General features: G+C 37.2%; 1 protein-coding gene across 4 annotated transcripts in view; it reads left to right on the forward strand.

Annotated features, from left to right (window-relative positions):
• LOC111627133 (putative leucine-rich repeat-containing protein DDB_G0290503) overlaps positions 1-11,761 on the forward strand; it is a 45,708-nt gene extending 33,947 nt beyond the window's left edge. For 2 of the 4 annotated variants that reach the window (XM_023370698.1, XM_023370701.1), the window contains exons 11-14: positions 4,544-4,879; positions 5,549-5,779; positions 5,851-5,937; positions 11,504-11,761. In XM_023370698.1, coding sequence (XP_023226466.1) covers positions 4,544-4,879; positions 5,549-5,779; positions 5,851-5,937; positions 11,504-11,569 — 720 coding nt within the window. In that variant the 3' untranslated portion in view covers positions 11,570-11,761. Of the gene's footprint in view, positions 1-4,543; positions 4,880-5,548; positions 5,780-5,850; positions 5,974-11,503 lie in introns of all 4 variants that reach the window. The other 2 variants (XM_023370700.1, XM_023370702.1) reach the window with 2 other exon arrangements.
• Positions 11,762-15,040: the final 3,279 nt, after the last annotated feature.

Consider the following 15,040-nt stretch of genomic DNA (forward strand, 5'->3'; position numbering starts at 1 on the left):
GGGGGGTCGACTGTAGTAATTAATTTCTTTTTATTTATTTATTTATTTATTTCATATTTGCAAACTAAAAATTTACAGGTCACAAGGTGTCAATTAACTACTATGGCCCGTGGAAAAAACGTAAAATTTATTCTGGCCCATGTTATAAAAAGGTTGCCCACCCTTGTTTTAAACAATAGGTAGTCTGTTAACGCTGGTCAATAGTAGTCCAAATTCAATACGAACGTTTATTTCTTGAAAATTTGATCACGATTTAAATACAGTATTTATTTTTAATATTACCGATATGTCATCGAAAAGGAAACGTGTTGTATTATCATTAAAAGACAAAGTGTTTGTTTCGATTATCCGAATCTTTCCTTATACGGACTACCTTCATCCACAATTAGTCCGAATAATCGAGGTTCTACTGTGTTTGGATGCTTATATCGATGAGGTTCTCTTTTCATATTCCTTATCGTCTCGCATTATTTAAAGTTAATGATAAATTTCGGAAAGAACGGAAGAATTAGCGATGTATGGTTACAAATTATACAATTCATTCGAACAATGCGCGGAAAGTATGAAAGAAATTTATATAAAAAAGAACAAAAAGAATTTATCGATGTTCGAGAAGATAACTACTGGATCGAAATTTAATAAAATTGATCGATATGTCTTTTAAACATCCTACTACTTGTATAATTGTCGGATCCTTATAATGTAGAAAAAGTACACGGGTAAGGAAGATCATTCTTTGTAAAATTTACGAGAAATGGCTTAAGAAGATTCTAGGGTGTTACTCTATACGTTCACCCTGTTTTTTCCAGAAGAAAAAGATATTACATTTATATACGGTTGACGCGATTCTGCGCAAGAATGGGATAATAGTAATTGGTGATTTGATTCGCGAATGGTCTCGAAAACGACATTTTTGTTTACGACCGAATCTGGTCATCGCGGCCCACCGGTGGCCGAGTGGATAAAACTATGGAACGGGTTCGAGTCTCCACAACGGACTGGCCACGTGGAGTTTTCCGTGTTTTCGTAACGTTAGTAACGCGTAAATGGGTGCCAGTTTTCCGTAAAAGACTTCCTCGTAGTCAGATCGCTCGCGAGTCGCTTTGCCATATACGAATGAAATGTAAAATCTCATTACTCTAATGTAAGATTGATCTTAATAATACAAAACTTGTTTCTGAAAAATAGAATATGAGAAATATAAATTTAAATACTTATTGCCCGATTTTATTTTAAAATAATCGTGTTTAGATCGTCGGGCTTTTGCTGGTAAATTTGATTTTCTCGTAGATGGAAACGTATAGACCTATATATATTTTCTAAAAAGCGACATAAAAGGATTTTGGATTTTCATCCTAAAACGGATAAGAAATTTTCTGTGAGAGAAGGATTCGTGCCTTCCCCATAAACGAGGCATTTTTTATATTCTTAGCAATAAAACGAAGAACGTAAAGAAAAATCATTATATTGATATATTAGGTCTTTTGACAAAGACTACTTCTCAGAGAAGAGCAATATTGAAAGAAGCTTCTCCCCATCAAACTAAAGTTTTATGCGAAATTTGTTAAGAGGAAATATATCCGCCAATGTTCATAATTTAAGAAAATATATGAATGTTATCGGTAAATCGAGTGTAAAACATCTTTTAAATACTAAGAAAAACGTTTTAGTAACCAATCCGATGGCGCACTCTTTCCTCTTCCGTTAGCTTCGTTATTGTTTATGACAGGTAAAGTAAGAGAAAAAAGAATTTAACGACGAGGTAAGCGGCCTTAGTCCGGAGTTATCGATGATTTATCAAAAGCACGAAATAAGAAATAGTAAATTAAAAAACATACAGAAAAAATATAATTTTTTCCAGTCTTTTACGGTCCATCTCCGAGGCAAGAAGATACTGTATAATAAATTCTTCATCGAAAACACCAATTATAGATTATTAAAAAATTTCCTAAGGTAAAAATGATCCTTTTATTGTAGGATTATGCGCTTTTTACCATACGGTATCTACCGTGTCTGGAAGCCGTACTTTATAGATGTCTGCTTTAAATTTCATTCGTTATTCATTGGTTAAAACCAAAAACATATTTTTATATTTTTGATAACGAAAATAAAAGTACAGCCGCAGAAATTAAAAAGTCTGTTGTAAAAACTTTCGACGGAATTTTATTCAATGCGGAACCGTTAAGACACGGACAATACGAAATTAAAAGTAAAAATCATACGCAATAACAACATATCTTGGCAACATTCTATTATTAAAAATTTAAGCGTAATAGCTTTTCACTTTTAATTTTTTATTGTTATACATACGTTGATATCATTATCGTCGCCACAATACAGACATTTAAAATTACATAAAAGAAGAAAAAATGAATACATGGTGTTTGTAGTAAAGCATATCCGCGCATAAAACAGGCTGGAAATAAAGCGACGTGGTTAAGATTACCGCAACATAATATATATAAACGTAAATTTTTTGATAACGATAACGTTACGCATTAAAAGTTTCATGAAATGTCATTGCATCGACTGTAATAAACACATATTTAAAAAATAGCTAAAAATGTAAAAATTCCGAAAAAGTCTTCCAATGCGGTATCTTTACTAATAATGCCAATATAATTAAATCGAATGAATAAAAATGACTATTTGCAGAAATGCCAAATAACTGCTGTGGCAGAATTGCTTGAAAATCTTCATTATCTTTTGAATTAACGTTAATTGATAGCAATTATAGAGGAAATAGTGGACTATATATATATATATATATATAATCGAGAGGATTGATGATGATAAGCGCAGAGCCCAAACGGTTAGGAGTTGAAAGTCGAAATTTGGTACGCGGGGTACGTCACGAGAACGCGCACTAAGAAGGGATTTTTCGAAATTCCTCCCCACGGGGGAGAGAGGCTTAACACTTCCATTGTTGATGGAAGTGTTAAGAGAAAGCGACGGGCGAGACGCGGATGCAGTTTGTTTCGTTTTTGTCAGTAATCGAACATATTTTCAGACCCGTGTAAACTTTTGGCCGAACAAAGCCGCTGGTTAATATATAATTTTGATAAGAAAGATGTTATAAAACTGGAACCGCGACTGTACAAATAATAATAGAAAAAATTTTACACCCAACTTTTATAGAAAAATCTTTTTAAATTTAGCCGAACGAAATGATAAAGGATTTTATAAATGTATTAAAATACTAGAAAATAGTTCGTGTATAAATAAACTATATGTAACTCAAATTTTAATGTTATTAATCAATACCGTAATTTATAATTTTGTATATAATTATGTGACCGTATGGTCGGTGTCTCTTTGACACCACGTCAGGAGACCCGAATCTGACACCACCGAGTCTCCGAGGACTCGGAAATCGCGACGTTACGTCACGCGAGCGGTAACGGGTGAGCGATTGGATTCGGAGTAGAGGTGAGGAGAGAGACCAGGAAGTGACTCACTCGGACTCCATAGTAACAAATAAATAACAATTTTAATAAGTACTAAAGAAAATACAGATATATTCGATATCGGGCATGCCTAAAGTTTACCCTAATGATACTAAGCCGTTCGAGTGAGAGAGTTTACGAACGAATCGCGGGTTGATAAATACCTTTCTTTTGGGTCGAAGATCTGTGAACAGATGACACTGTTGACGCCGATAAAATGTTCGATAGAATGATTCCGGATCTCGTTCGTTAACAGGAGCACTACGATGTGACGGCACGGAATTGGGGATGATATCTTTAAAAAGGCACGATCTTTGTCACGGGTTGAATTCTGGGCTCTTGGTCACGGTGTTATTCCTCGAAGACGACTTTTGTGGACGGGCTTTGGAAGACGACTGACCTCGGGTGTTTTTTCCGTTTTCTCTTGTTATTCCTCTTGGGGTTTTTTCCACGAGGTCAGGTGGTTGTTGTTAAGGGTCTGGCGTCCAATATGAGCACTCTATCGAAAGTTGTGGGTGACACATCGCTGACTTGTTGGATCCTCTTCAACAAGGAACCAACTCCGTGGGAAATAAATTTTTATGGCTTTTTGCCTAACGCTCGATTTTATATGATGAAATGTTTTAATAATTAAAACTTAAAATAACACTTTATTAAGGGTCTGTTCGTCCCTCACAATTATGTATATCCATTGCAAAAATAAAATGATTGCGTATTTGTCTTTTTTTTTCTATAGAATTAAAATCGTTGATCGGAACACTTTTCTTCCTTCCAGCGGATGAAAATGCTATTCGACTTTCTAAAAATTGTATAGAATGAATTATGTATTCTTATAAGTAAAACTAAAATATACTCCAAATTGTATATCGTGCGCTACTACTCCCATCAAATTGCGTACGGTACGGCCGGGTGACGAGCCGTCTCGGCCATCCAGCCAGAATCAACCTATGTGTAAAGGATTTAATCCTGGTAGAACGTATAGCCTCAATTTAATCAATGGGTTAAAATAAGATATTACTAAATACCAGTATAGGGACGACCTATATGGTCTGATATATACGTACGGTGCACTAAGTTCATTTTATTTATATATACAGGAACAAGCAGTTTTTAAGAAAGCCACTACTAAATTGAATTTGATGGAGAATAAACTTAAAACCTGTAAAGAAGAAACGATTACACAATCCAAATCATTTGAGTATATTAAAAGAGAAAAATTCAAAAATCAAGAAGGTATTGGCAGCTGGAAATGTCAATTGGATCGAGCATTGGTTAAATCTAATTATTTGAATAAAAAGAAATTTGATATTTATAAACTTAGAACTAAAATTAAAGATTATAGCATAAATTTGAACAAAGACAGTTTGCAATATTTATCCTTAAAGAATCATATCTTTCATCCATTGAATACGAATAAATGGAGAATAATACAGGTAATATTCTTTTCTTTCATTTTTATAGAATACAGTACTTGGAAAATATAATGGAAAAAATTAATTATTTTATTTCAAAACCAAACACTTTTTATACTAAATACATGAAAATATAAATACGACTTTGTGTCTGTCCTCCTTTTCGCCGTTTTCACCATCAGCAATACTGTATTGCTGATGGTGAAAACGGCGAAAAGGAGGGCAGACACAAAGTTTTAACTTTGTTAAAAAGTCGTATTTATATTTTTATGTATTAAATGTAAATAACGCCGGCCACGAATTTTATTATTTTTACTTTTTATTCTAGTACATACGTATGGGAATATTATTCCTCCGTTCTCGAACAGTTATCGATGGCCGAGTAATAAAAGCATCGGTCGTAAGCTCGTACCCGATCAAAGGGATAGCGCGGGTACCTTTTCGGGTTTTCTCGAGTTGTGTAACGTCTAAATACGGGCTAGTTTTCCATTAAAAGTCCGCCCGAGAGGTACCCTTCCCGGGCAGATGGCCTCCACCTACGCCGATTGACCCCATGGCGGATCGGCCACTCGTTATCCACTTAATTGTTGCGCCGGTGCCCGACGTTAATTATTAATCGATCGATCTCTTTTCCATTAAATATTCCGAGTTAATTTTACTCGATTAAAAAATTGACATAAATATTTTCAGAGCAAAATTGACCATGTAAACGAATTAGCGCGAGAAAATAAATTAATTGTGGAAAATCATATCTGTTTAAAGAATGAAATTTTTGACAAAGTTTTAAAAGACGAAGAGAAGAATTGGACTGTGGAAAAGATAAAAGATAATTTCTTTAGTAATAAAGAGGAGTCGGTCGAAGTATTTAAGAAGTATCGGGCGGTGGAAAACTCGCTGAAAAAAGCCACCACTCAAATAATGGTTTGACACATTTTACTTGGTTTTTGACATTTTTATTTAATATTGAATTAAACACTCGAATCAAATTTCAGGCAACGTCGGTCCAAATCAATGTCTATTATAGTTTAATATATTGCGAGAAAGAAATTAAAATGAGATTAAGCGAAGAATTGAAAAAAGTACAAAATGAATTTAGTCGTAAGGATAAAATTTAAGTAAGTTTCCTTAGACAATGCTAAAATCTAAAAATATTTATTTACCGCTAATTGGAGGCATCGAACTCGATTCTTTTCCTCTTCCCCATGCTCGGACTTGTTTCCTACGACCAAATTAGCCTCAAAATCTCGTTATTGTTAATTTTTGTTGGTAGTTGGTTAATTGCGTAACGTTTAACTACCGTCGAAAAGATAAGTCAACTTCTTTTGTATTATTTGGACAGCGTCAAAGTATATATACTGTATACATAGTGCTATCTTTCGGTACGATGAGCCTGACATTTTGAATGGCTAGGATTGGTTAAGAGATTGTACCTCCTCTAAAACTTGTTATAAAATACCCAAAATAATTCAGTCATGGAGGAACTGGATACTGAAACGGACATTAAGAAACTGAATGAGAAATTTTCCCAAACAAATATTTTGATGAGACGATTCGAAAGTCTAGAATGCGAAGGAAAAGGCTTATCTCGTTTCTATAAAGAAGTAAAACAGCGGAATAAAGTGGCTTACCTTAGAGCCGATTGATTCTCTATTTAGAAAATAACGTCTGGCTCCAAATTACTGCATTTTTAGGAAAAGGAAAAGCCCGCGGCATCGAACCTCACTAAGAAAGTGTCTAGGAATATGACTTAGTTTGGGTTGGAATTTTGATTTCTAATTTCGTGGACGTGAATCTTTTATTAATTAAAATATTTTTAAATTCTGATATCTGGTTTGCTCCTCTTACAGTTAGTACTCTCGGTAGCGGTGTGAAAGCTTGTAGCGCGTCCACAACCGGGATCCCGATTTAATTATCCAGTCAATTGGTATTTTCTTTCATTTTCTCATCGGCTGTTTTTTCTAAATGAATTATGATTTTTATTTCAAAAATTAATATATGGAACTATCTATGCACTGTATATATAAAATCGAATCTAACATTTGTTTGTTCCAGTATCGACCTCTACGAAACTTTGCGCGTATATTCGGGAATCCTAGAAAGTAAGCTATGTAGGCTACTTTTAAATTTACGTCTTCCTCTCTGTTGTTTGAGTATCGCGTGGAAACGGCCGAATCTTTATCGGGCTTTAGAATGTATTTAGAGTAAATATATCGAGATCCGTCTTTCGTCGTCCCATTCGGCCAAACGGTGAGAGATAGACGGTATTCTGACAAAAGGCTGGGTAATCTCGTCGCGAGAAGGCTAGGGGATGAGGGCCCGTCGTAGCCCTCGCCACCCGACTGCTCCCTTATTGTCCCGGAGAACCCGCAATGGATACGGAGACAGATCCCGTTAGTACCCGCAGGACGGAGTTGTAAAAGACTACCGATTCCTCTTTTAGTACTATTTTCTTTGTATTAGATCACTCTTACAAATCTCAAATAAAAAAAAATATATATATATTTTTTCTGTTATTATGAAGAAACTTTAATAACGTAATATAAATACATACCTTCAATTTTCAGTATATATACTATTGATATAAGGGAAGGTGTGCGAGATGGGTCATGGAGTAAGACGGAGACGTCTGTTTATTTGTGGGTAATGTTCTTTTATCTAGCTGTTATTTGGGGAACTAAATGTCTACCTCGAAAGGGATGGTGGAGCGAGAGAACGTCCAAATCTATCTCTTTGTTTGGAAGTAAAATACGTTTTTCATGTTTCGGTAATACTTCATCTAATTTTACGCCCGCTAAAAAGTTTCTACAAAGTAAGTATCATTGTGAACTTTAACATTACCTTTTAGATGAAGAAATTATGGTATTCGAAGTAACCTTTAAGACCGTAATTGTTTAGTTTTGAAATTAAGTTTACCAGTGTTTGCAGTTAGTATGGAAAGTGTACATTGGGGGCAAGATGGGATACCCGTCTAGCCCCGGGTTAAGCACGAATATGGCCTACGAATTTAGAAGTATTTTCGGAGGCAGACTTTTTTTGCTGCGGAGACGACAAATGGGCCTCTTCGGCAAGGGTGAGCCTAACAAGAAACAAAAGACAAATGACACGGAATGCCTCTGTTGTGGAGGGTTATACTCTGTATTTACAGAGAGTTGGACTAAATGTAGCCGTTGTGATAAATGGGTGCACCGCTCTTGCGCCAATATTGAAGAAAACGACAGTTTAACAATTTTAATTTGTTATAAAAATAATATCCCCGTCTTACTCCACGGGTGGGGCGAGATGGTGCATTNCACGTGTAAACTAATTCGCGTTGATTTGTTTACAACTCGTTACGGTAAAGTTGATTGGTCGAATCGTTATAGTCGAAACCCAGATGCATTGTAAATAATCCCATCGTGCTTAACGACACACGTAAACGAGTGAATATGACCTACTTCCGCTCGCCTTTCGAGTTCGCTCGATGGGTCTAACTCGAGACTACCGATTATGCGACTGAGTCGATGACGTCAATTCGAGTACAACACGAAAAACTCGAGACTAAGGGCCCGGGTAGGCCCCCAAAATGTTTGTAGTTAAACCAGTTATCTGAAACGGCTAAATGAGTCCAACGTTGGAGGATCATTCTCCCCAGGGTCTTAGAGATGGTTGACCTAAGGGCAATGGGGCGATAGTTGGAAACGTTGCACGCGTCTTTCTAGGGTTTGCAGATGGGAATAATAGTGGTTTTTGCATGGTAAGAGGGATTTCGCCAGTGGTCCAAATATGATCGAGGATGGTCGGGAGATGAATTTTGTTGAGCCGGCTGAAATTATGCAGTACGGACACGGGAAAGCCTTCCGTGCCGGGGGTGGGGTTTTTGGTCTTTTGGATGCCACATTCAATTCCCGAATCGAGAAGGGAGAATTGTAGTCGGCCAGGCCGGTCCACGCGTTGGCGGTAGGAGGGAGGCGGATGTCTAAGATGATTTCGGTAGAATGCGGAATAAAGCGATGCGCAAATGCTTCTGCTCGACTGTGCGAGTACTGTACGATACGACGTCACCGTTGGTTTTGAGAATGAAGCGGGCCGGTGGAGTGGAGGCAGTCACGCGTAGCTGACGGATTTTATTATAGACGTTGATTTTATAATAAGGAGTGCTGGCCATACGCTTCCAGTAATCGCACTCGCTTTCTAAAATGGTCTGTTGTAGCGCAGATTTGGCGCGTTTGTAAGCCATCCAGTTCGTCGCGTTAATGTTTTTTGTAAATTTATAGTACACGCGACGCTTGCGGGCCAGTTTTTTCCCGCATTCGCTGGTCCACCAAGGCGGAGCGGGGTGACTACTACGGGGAATAGCGATGCGGGTCGCCGATCGGATCTGGTACTGGTTAACAAGATCCTGGTACAGTACGCGCTTCCCGTCTCGAGCAGTTATATCGCTTTTGACGACGGATGACAAGTTGTTCTACGTGATACCACGGGCAGTTCGGGGATGGTGACCGGCGCAATCGACACAGAAGGGCCGTGCGGCAGGGCACGCGTCACCAGTGCGTGGCGTCGATCGCCGCACCTAGTACAGCGGGCTCGTTTCTGCAGAATTGAAGACGGCCAGAGTTGTGGCATATCCGCCGTCGTTCTTCGTATTCCCCTGCGCGATATGCCGAGAGAAATAGGCGGATACGCGACGGCACACGATCCGTCGCTAGATCGATTTTAATCGTTCCGGTCGGAAGGCGCCGACCGTTACGCGTTCTGGCAAATCTCCGCACTCTAATTGGGCAGTGGCCATCGTCTCGGAGAAGTTCGTAGATTTCATCCGCATCCAGATCCGTGGGGACACCTTTTATTACTGGCGTCTAATTACAGAACGATTCCGTATCTGTAGTTCTAGTTTTTATCACGAGATGCCGCTAGAGTCGCGACGCTCAGATAGCGTATACCTCGCACCGTACGGTACGCTTGGAATTTTTTGTCGCTATTTTAGCTTTAAAACTATACTTTATCGTCGATAATTGGTTGCGAAGTATTCCCGCTACGTGGCTAAGAAATCGTTACGAAAAATATTGCGTCGGATATATTAGAAAATACTTGTTATTGCCATAAGCGCTTCCCAAAAGGAAATCTTGCTAACGAGCGTGTAGGTTTAGAACGTAAGCAAATCCCGGTGGAGGAAAAGTCTATATTCTGTCGGGAGACTCGGAGTTCCGAAGGATTTTCTACTTTCCTTCGATTACGAGAACATTTGGAGAAAGTACCGTACCCGTACAGTACATGGATTTGCCTGAGAAATTCAGAAGCTGGAATTCAAAACTATGAGGGGTAAGTAAATTCTCTTCTGAAATTTTAAAAATGCTGTATTTAATTAATATATCTTAAAATAATTGTTTTCGTGAATGTTAACGCCTCATTCAGTTGTAAATAAAAATATTATGTACTGTATTTGACAGATTTCTACGAATGGAAAGCCACAGATAAGTTGAGAACCAACTAAAGTTAACCGCTTCGTACTGCCTAAAAATTCGTAGAATTTATAAATTCTACTCGCGTGGCTCTGGCACACGGGATCGTGACTACGTTCAGTTCAGAAATGTACTACTGTAAGGTCTCTTTTTATGCGGATTATTTTTATGCGATTTTGAAGTTGTGCGGTTTGTATTTCATCCAAAAATTTCTTGGACAAACATACATATAAGCTTGTTTAGGAAGCCCGCGTATAGACAGTCTCCAAAAATCGTGGAACGCTCAAAGCTCACTCCATTTGTTCCACTGACATATGTTTATGGATGTAAACGACAGCTACATCTACCTTAATCGCTTTAGTTCCTAGCAATTTTTGATATTAATGTAATTAAACATAAAAGATACTTAAAACTGAAAAAAACGAAAGAAATGCGTTAATTTTGAAGAAAAAGCTTCAAAGTTTAACTTCCTTTGTCTCGCCCTTCTGTGAAATTTAACACCGATGAGTCATTGTTTACATATCTGGATGATTTTGAACACAGCTGGAGTTGGATTTCCCGGGGCATTCTCATAGACGTCGCGGGAGGACAAGGGTTTAAAGTAGGGTGAACCCTAGCTGGCCGTATATTTTTAAATATTTTTAAAAAATTTGGAGACTTAAAAACCATTCCAAAAATTCAAAAAAAATTTCAAAAAATGGTCTTAAGGACCGTGTTTTATGTAACGCTATGTAACCTGCCCGAGTTAACTCGGGCGAGAAACTAAAGGTGTTTTAATTAACTCTTCACATACAGATTTCAGTGATTTGTTTTTAGAGTGAGCTTTTGCAATTCGGGGATTCCCCTTGTATTACTTTTCAATAAAATAAACTGAATTAAGTTTGAATACAAGTTTATTTTAAGCTTTTATATGAATTTCTTTCAGACATTCGAAGTAATTTATTAAGCAGCCTATTTCTTTTAATTTCTGCAAACTTTTTAATGCGGTTTTAAGTTAATTTTAACTGGTTGTTTTGGTTTTATGCGATTTTAGAAAATTGCGGAACGTATCCCTACTTTTTCAAGGCAAGTAAAGTCTTTTTTTATGCGAATTTTTTATATGCGCTTTTCTGTAGAACGTATCCACCGCATAAAAAGAGACCTTACAGTACTGTATTTATTTATATTCGAGAGTGATTTTAATTTCGCGTTAATTTTATTTTTTCAGGTTTCATTACGAATTTCGCAGATGATCGAAGATATTTTACGCACTGACAACAAAAATAAGCTTTAATATATATTTTATTCCTTATTTATAAGTTAGTTATAGTAAATAAAAAGATTTAAAAATTTCTTTTTGAATATTCATTGGCTGTTGGAATGATCCGGCTCCGGTTTTAAAATTACTGATAATAATTCTAAAACCTAACAATATTGCTGTCTTCTTGTTATATCAACTCCAGTTAATACAAGTTTTATACATATTTGAATACAAATTTCTTTCTGTTTTAGACTGTATTGTGTAATTTTCTATTAGCGATATAAGTTCAAATAAACATTAAAAAACGTTTTTCCTTTTACCTCCGTGTTTATTCAATTTAATTATCAAAACAAGCTAAAACTGTGGAATTTATAACAATTAATTATTTAATTTTTATTTAAGATAAAAACTTATATTTAATATTTTAAAGCGTTTATGTTCCGCATACCCATTATATTCTAATAATATTTTGTTTGAAGTTGCAACCGTCGTGGAACAATAACCGCAGAGAAAATCTGCAGTTTAAAATAGTAACGTGCAGTATTGGAATGTGATCGGAATATATTAGTTTTCTGGCCGTTGTGACGGAACACGGCAAGTATTGCGTAAAATCGAACTTTTCTGGTCATTTGTAAATGTCGCCGAAACAACAAAAATGTCTAATTCATTTAATATCTCGGGACAGCGTAAAGCTCGATATACGAAATTTTACGCGATATATATATATATTTTTTCTATAAGGAACATCGATGCTATTAATTTTTAAGTTTGGAACTCAAGGGGTGGGAGGATACACGAAGAATTGTGCCATATCGTGGGGTCAAACTACATTTTACGATACAATTTCATCTGAAATAATTGCTGTAAATAAATCGAGACTCGAAACTTTTGTCCTTCCAAAAATCCGTAAAAAACACATTTTTCTCGGTTTGTCAGTTTCGGAAATTCTTTAACTCTATTATGAAAACCAAAAAGATGCAAAATAAAATTCTTAGACAAAAACCTTCAATTTTTCAACGGTTGATAATTTATTGTTAGCGCTGGTCAACGATATGTTTTGCACTCGATTGTTACACGAGTGTGTCGACTTTTTTCTAAGCCCTCCGCGTTCGGATCAATCTAAAAATTTCAGACATTGTCTCGTACGAACTATGAGACAATCTGTCCGAATATTTTAGATCGATCGATCTCGAGTCTTCGATCCAACTAAAATATCGATACGGAGACCGACGCGTGGTCTTTAGACTAATTAGATATCGAGTTGAGTCGAAATAAACACTACCCGGACCATTCTATAATCTATGGGGAAAAAGACACCCCGTTTCCCGAAATCCCGCCTAGGGCCGAGACAATCTTCCAAGAAGAAGTATTTATAAAATGCTTAGAAACTCTGGAATAATACGAATATTTGCCATAATACTTTCGAGAATGGAAAGAAGTACAAATGTAATGTAGTTTTTGAATTATAAAATGTTTTTATTTTATTGTCTATATAATGTATAATAGAATCCTCCTAAATTTTCAACCGTCTTTTAAACCGTGTCTAAATTTAGAATTTTAAAATATATTTTATATATTTGAAAATAACCACATATATTATTGGGCCGCGGACCAAAACCGTTGTCCGTCTGTCCCGTCTAAATCTCGAGAACGAAGGGAGATTTTAAGAGATTAAGAGCGGAGAAACCCGATTATCTGTATACGTACTTCCGACGCGCACCGAAAGTTATGCTATTTCCCCTAAAACGAGTTACCTAGATGACCGGCTAACGGGAAAAGTATAATATGCGGGAGCAACCCGCTACTAATTTCGAGTAAAGAGCGTATATTTATGCCAGGACCCAACCGATGTCCGGAATCGTGTAAATCGCCATATTCCTATGTTTAAATAATAACGATAGATTAAATATGAGAGGGAGAGAAATAATCCCATAATTTAAACAGCGCGGCACAAAATGTCTCGGATGACTCGAACACGCGTTAAACGAACTATCAATGTCAGAGTGAAAAGTTATAAGTCAGAGACAAGTGGTCGTATGCAGGTAGAACTTTGACCCCAGCGCTCATAAACAATCAATCTAGGGAAACAATTTCTAAAAAGAGGGAAAGATTTAAGAGAGATAAATCATTGCGTATGATCGTTCGAGTACCCAGATGACAGAAATCGCGAGTTGCGGAGCTAAATTATAAGCGCGAATCTTGCAACGTTCTGTCGATTGTCCTTGGGAATTGTCAACAATCCCAAGAACAATCGACAGAACGGCGTCGAGCGGACACCTGGAATAGTACCTTTCCAGTGACCCTAGTCGATCTCGGTTTTCCCCAGAACAAGAGAGACCAATCGAGAAGCGAGGAAGGAGACGAGGGCCGATCAGAAGTCCGAATAGTGGGAGAAAAAAACTATAAAAATCGGTAAATCAAGGTCAGGAGGGCTCTCCTCCGACTCCCCGAAACGTCGCGACTGATATTGTGGTGTGTCGTCGGCACGAACTTTGGACTCCGCCGCTTCCAACTTCATCTCGTCCGCCCCGTGGCCAACCAGACGTAGACCTTCTAGCCTGTCTGCATCTCCGACGAGAACTAGTGAAGGACTGTCGATAGTCGATGTCGGCATAAATGTTAACAAATAAACGGCTTTCTTGGGTAAAACATTTGTCATCATTTGCCTCCTCCGTCACAGCCCACATACAACCTTCCCTTAGGTTCGTCCTGACGCGGGATTAATAGCTCCCACCTAGGAGACGGCAACCTTACACAGGTGCCGTGAAGTGGGTTTCGAGTCCCCTATCTCCACCGGGTCGGCCATCTTACATTTAATACTAAATTAATTAAAAATATAATTGAAAACTGAAACTCCATATTGTGACGATGTAACCGTAAATAATTTCACGTAATAAAACATAGGCGAGGCGAAAGTAAATTGCCGAGTAAAAAGTCCAGACACCAGTTGCGTAGCTTTCCCGGAAAGAGTTTAAATAGTGTGCGGCGCCATCCGTTACTTTTCGCCTTTGAATCGCTTTACTGTACGTTTCCATATGTAATTTTCAAAAAAATCTATCTGATAAATGCTTTATTTTTGTCTTACGCAAATATTATTGAATCGAAATAAGAAATTTCATTCGACGGCTTTTTTATTTTATTGTTTTAACTCTTTCCACTCTGCGGGTACTAAGAGAGCCTTCTTTAGCCAGCCCATTACGGATACGGACTGACCGTGCCCGAAAAATTCCTGGGGATTTTTCCACCCAGTCCTTCGGGCTGCCACCTCTAAATAAAAACAGACGGTCGTCCCGTTGCGGGCTGGCCGAATCCTTAATGGGCCCTCTTAGTGCCCGCGGGGTGGAGAGTAAAAAAAATCCGTTTTTATTAAGGTACTTTCTAGTATTTATCAATAAATATTTATAATTTTATTTTTTATAATAATTAGTATCATTTATGTTTAAAAGACAATTATTTTATTTCTGAAAAATAATTTAATTACATTACATTTTTTATTAAATTAAA

This window comes from Centruroides sculpturatus, unplaced genomic scaffold, assembly GCF_000671375.1.
Source record: "Centruroides sculpturatus isolate CEXI.00-Female unplaced genomic scaffold, Cexi_2.0 scaffold471, whole genome shotgun sequence".
Taxonomy (NCBI): Eukaryota; Metazoa; Arthropoda; class Arachnida; order Scorpiones; family Buthidae; genus Centruroides; species Centruroides sculpturatus.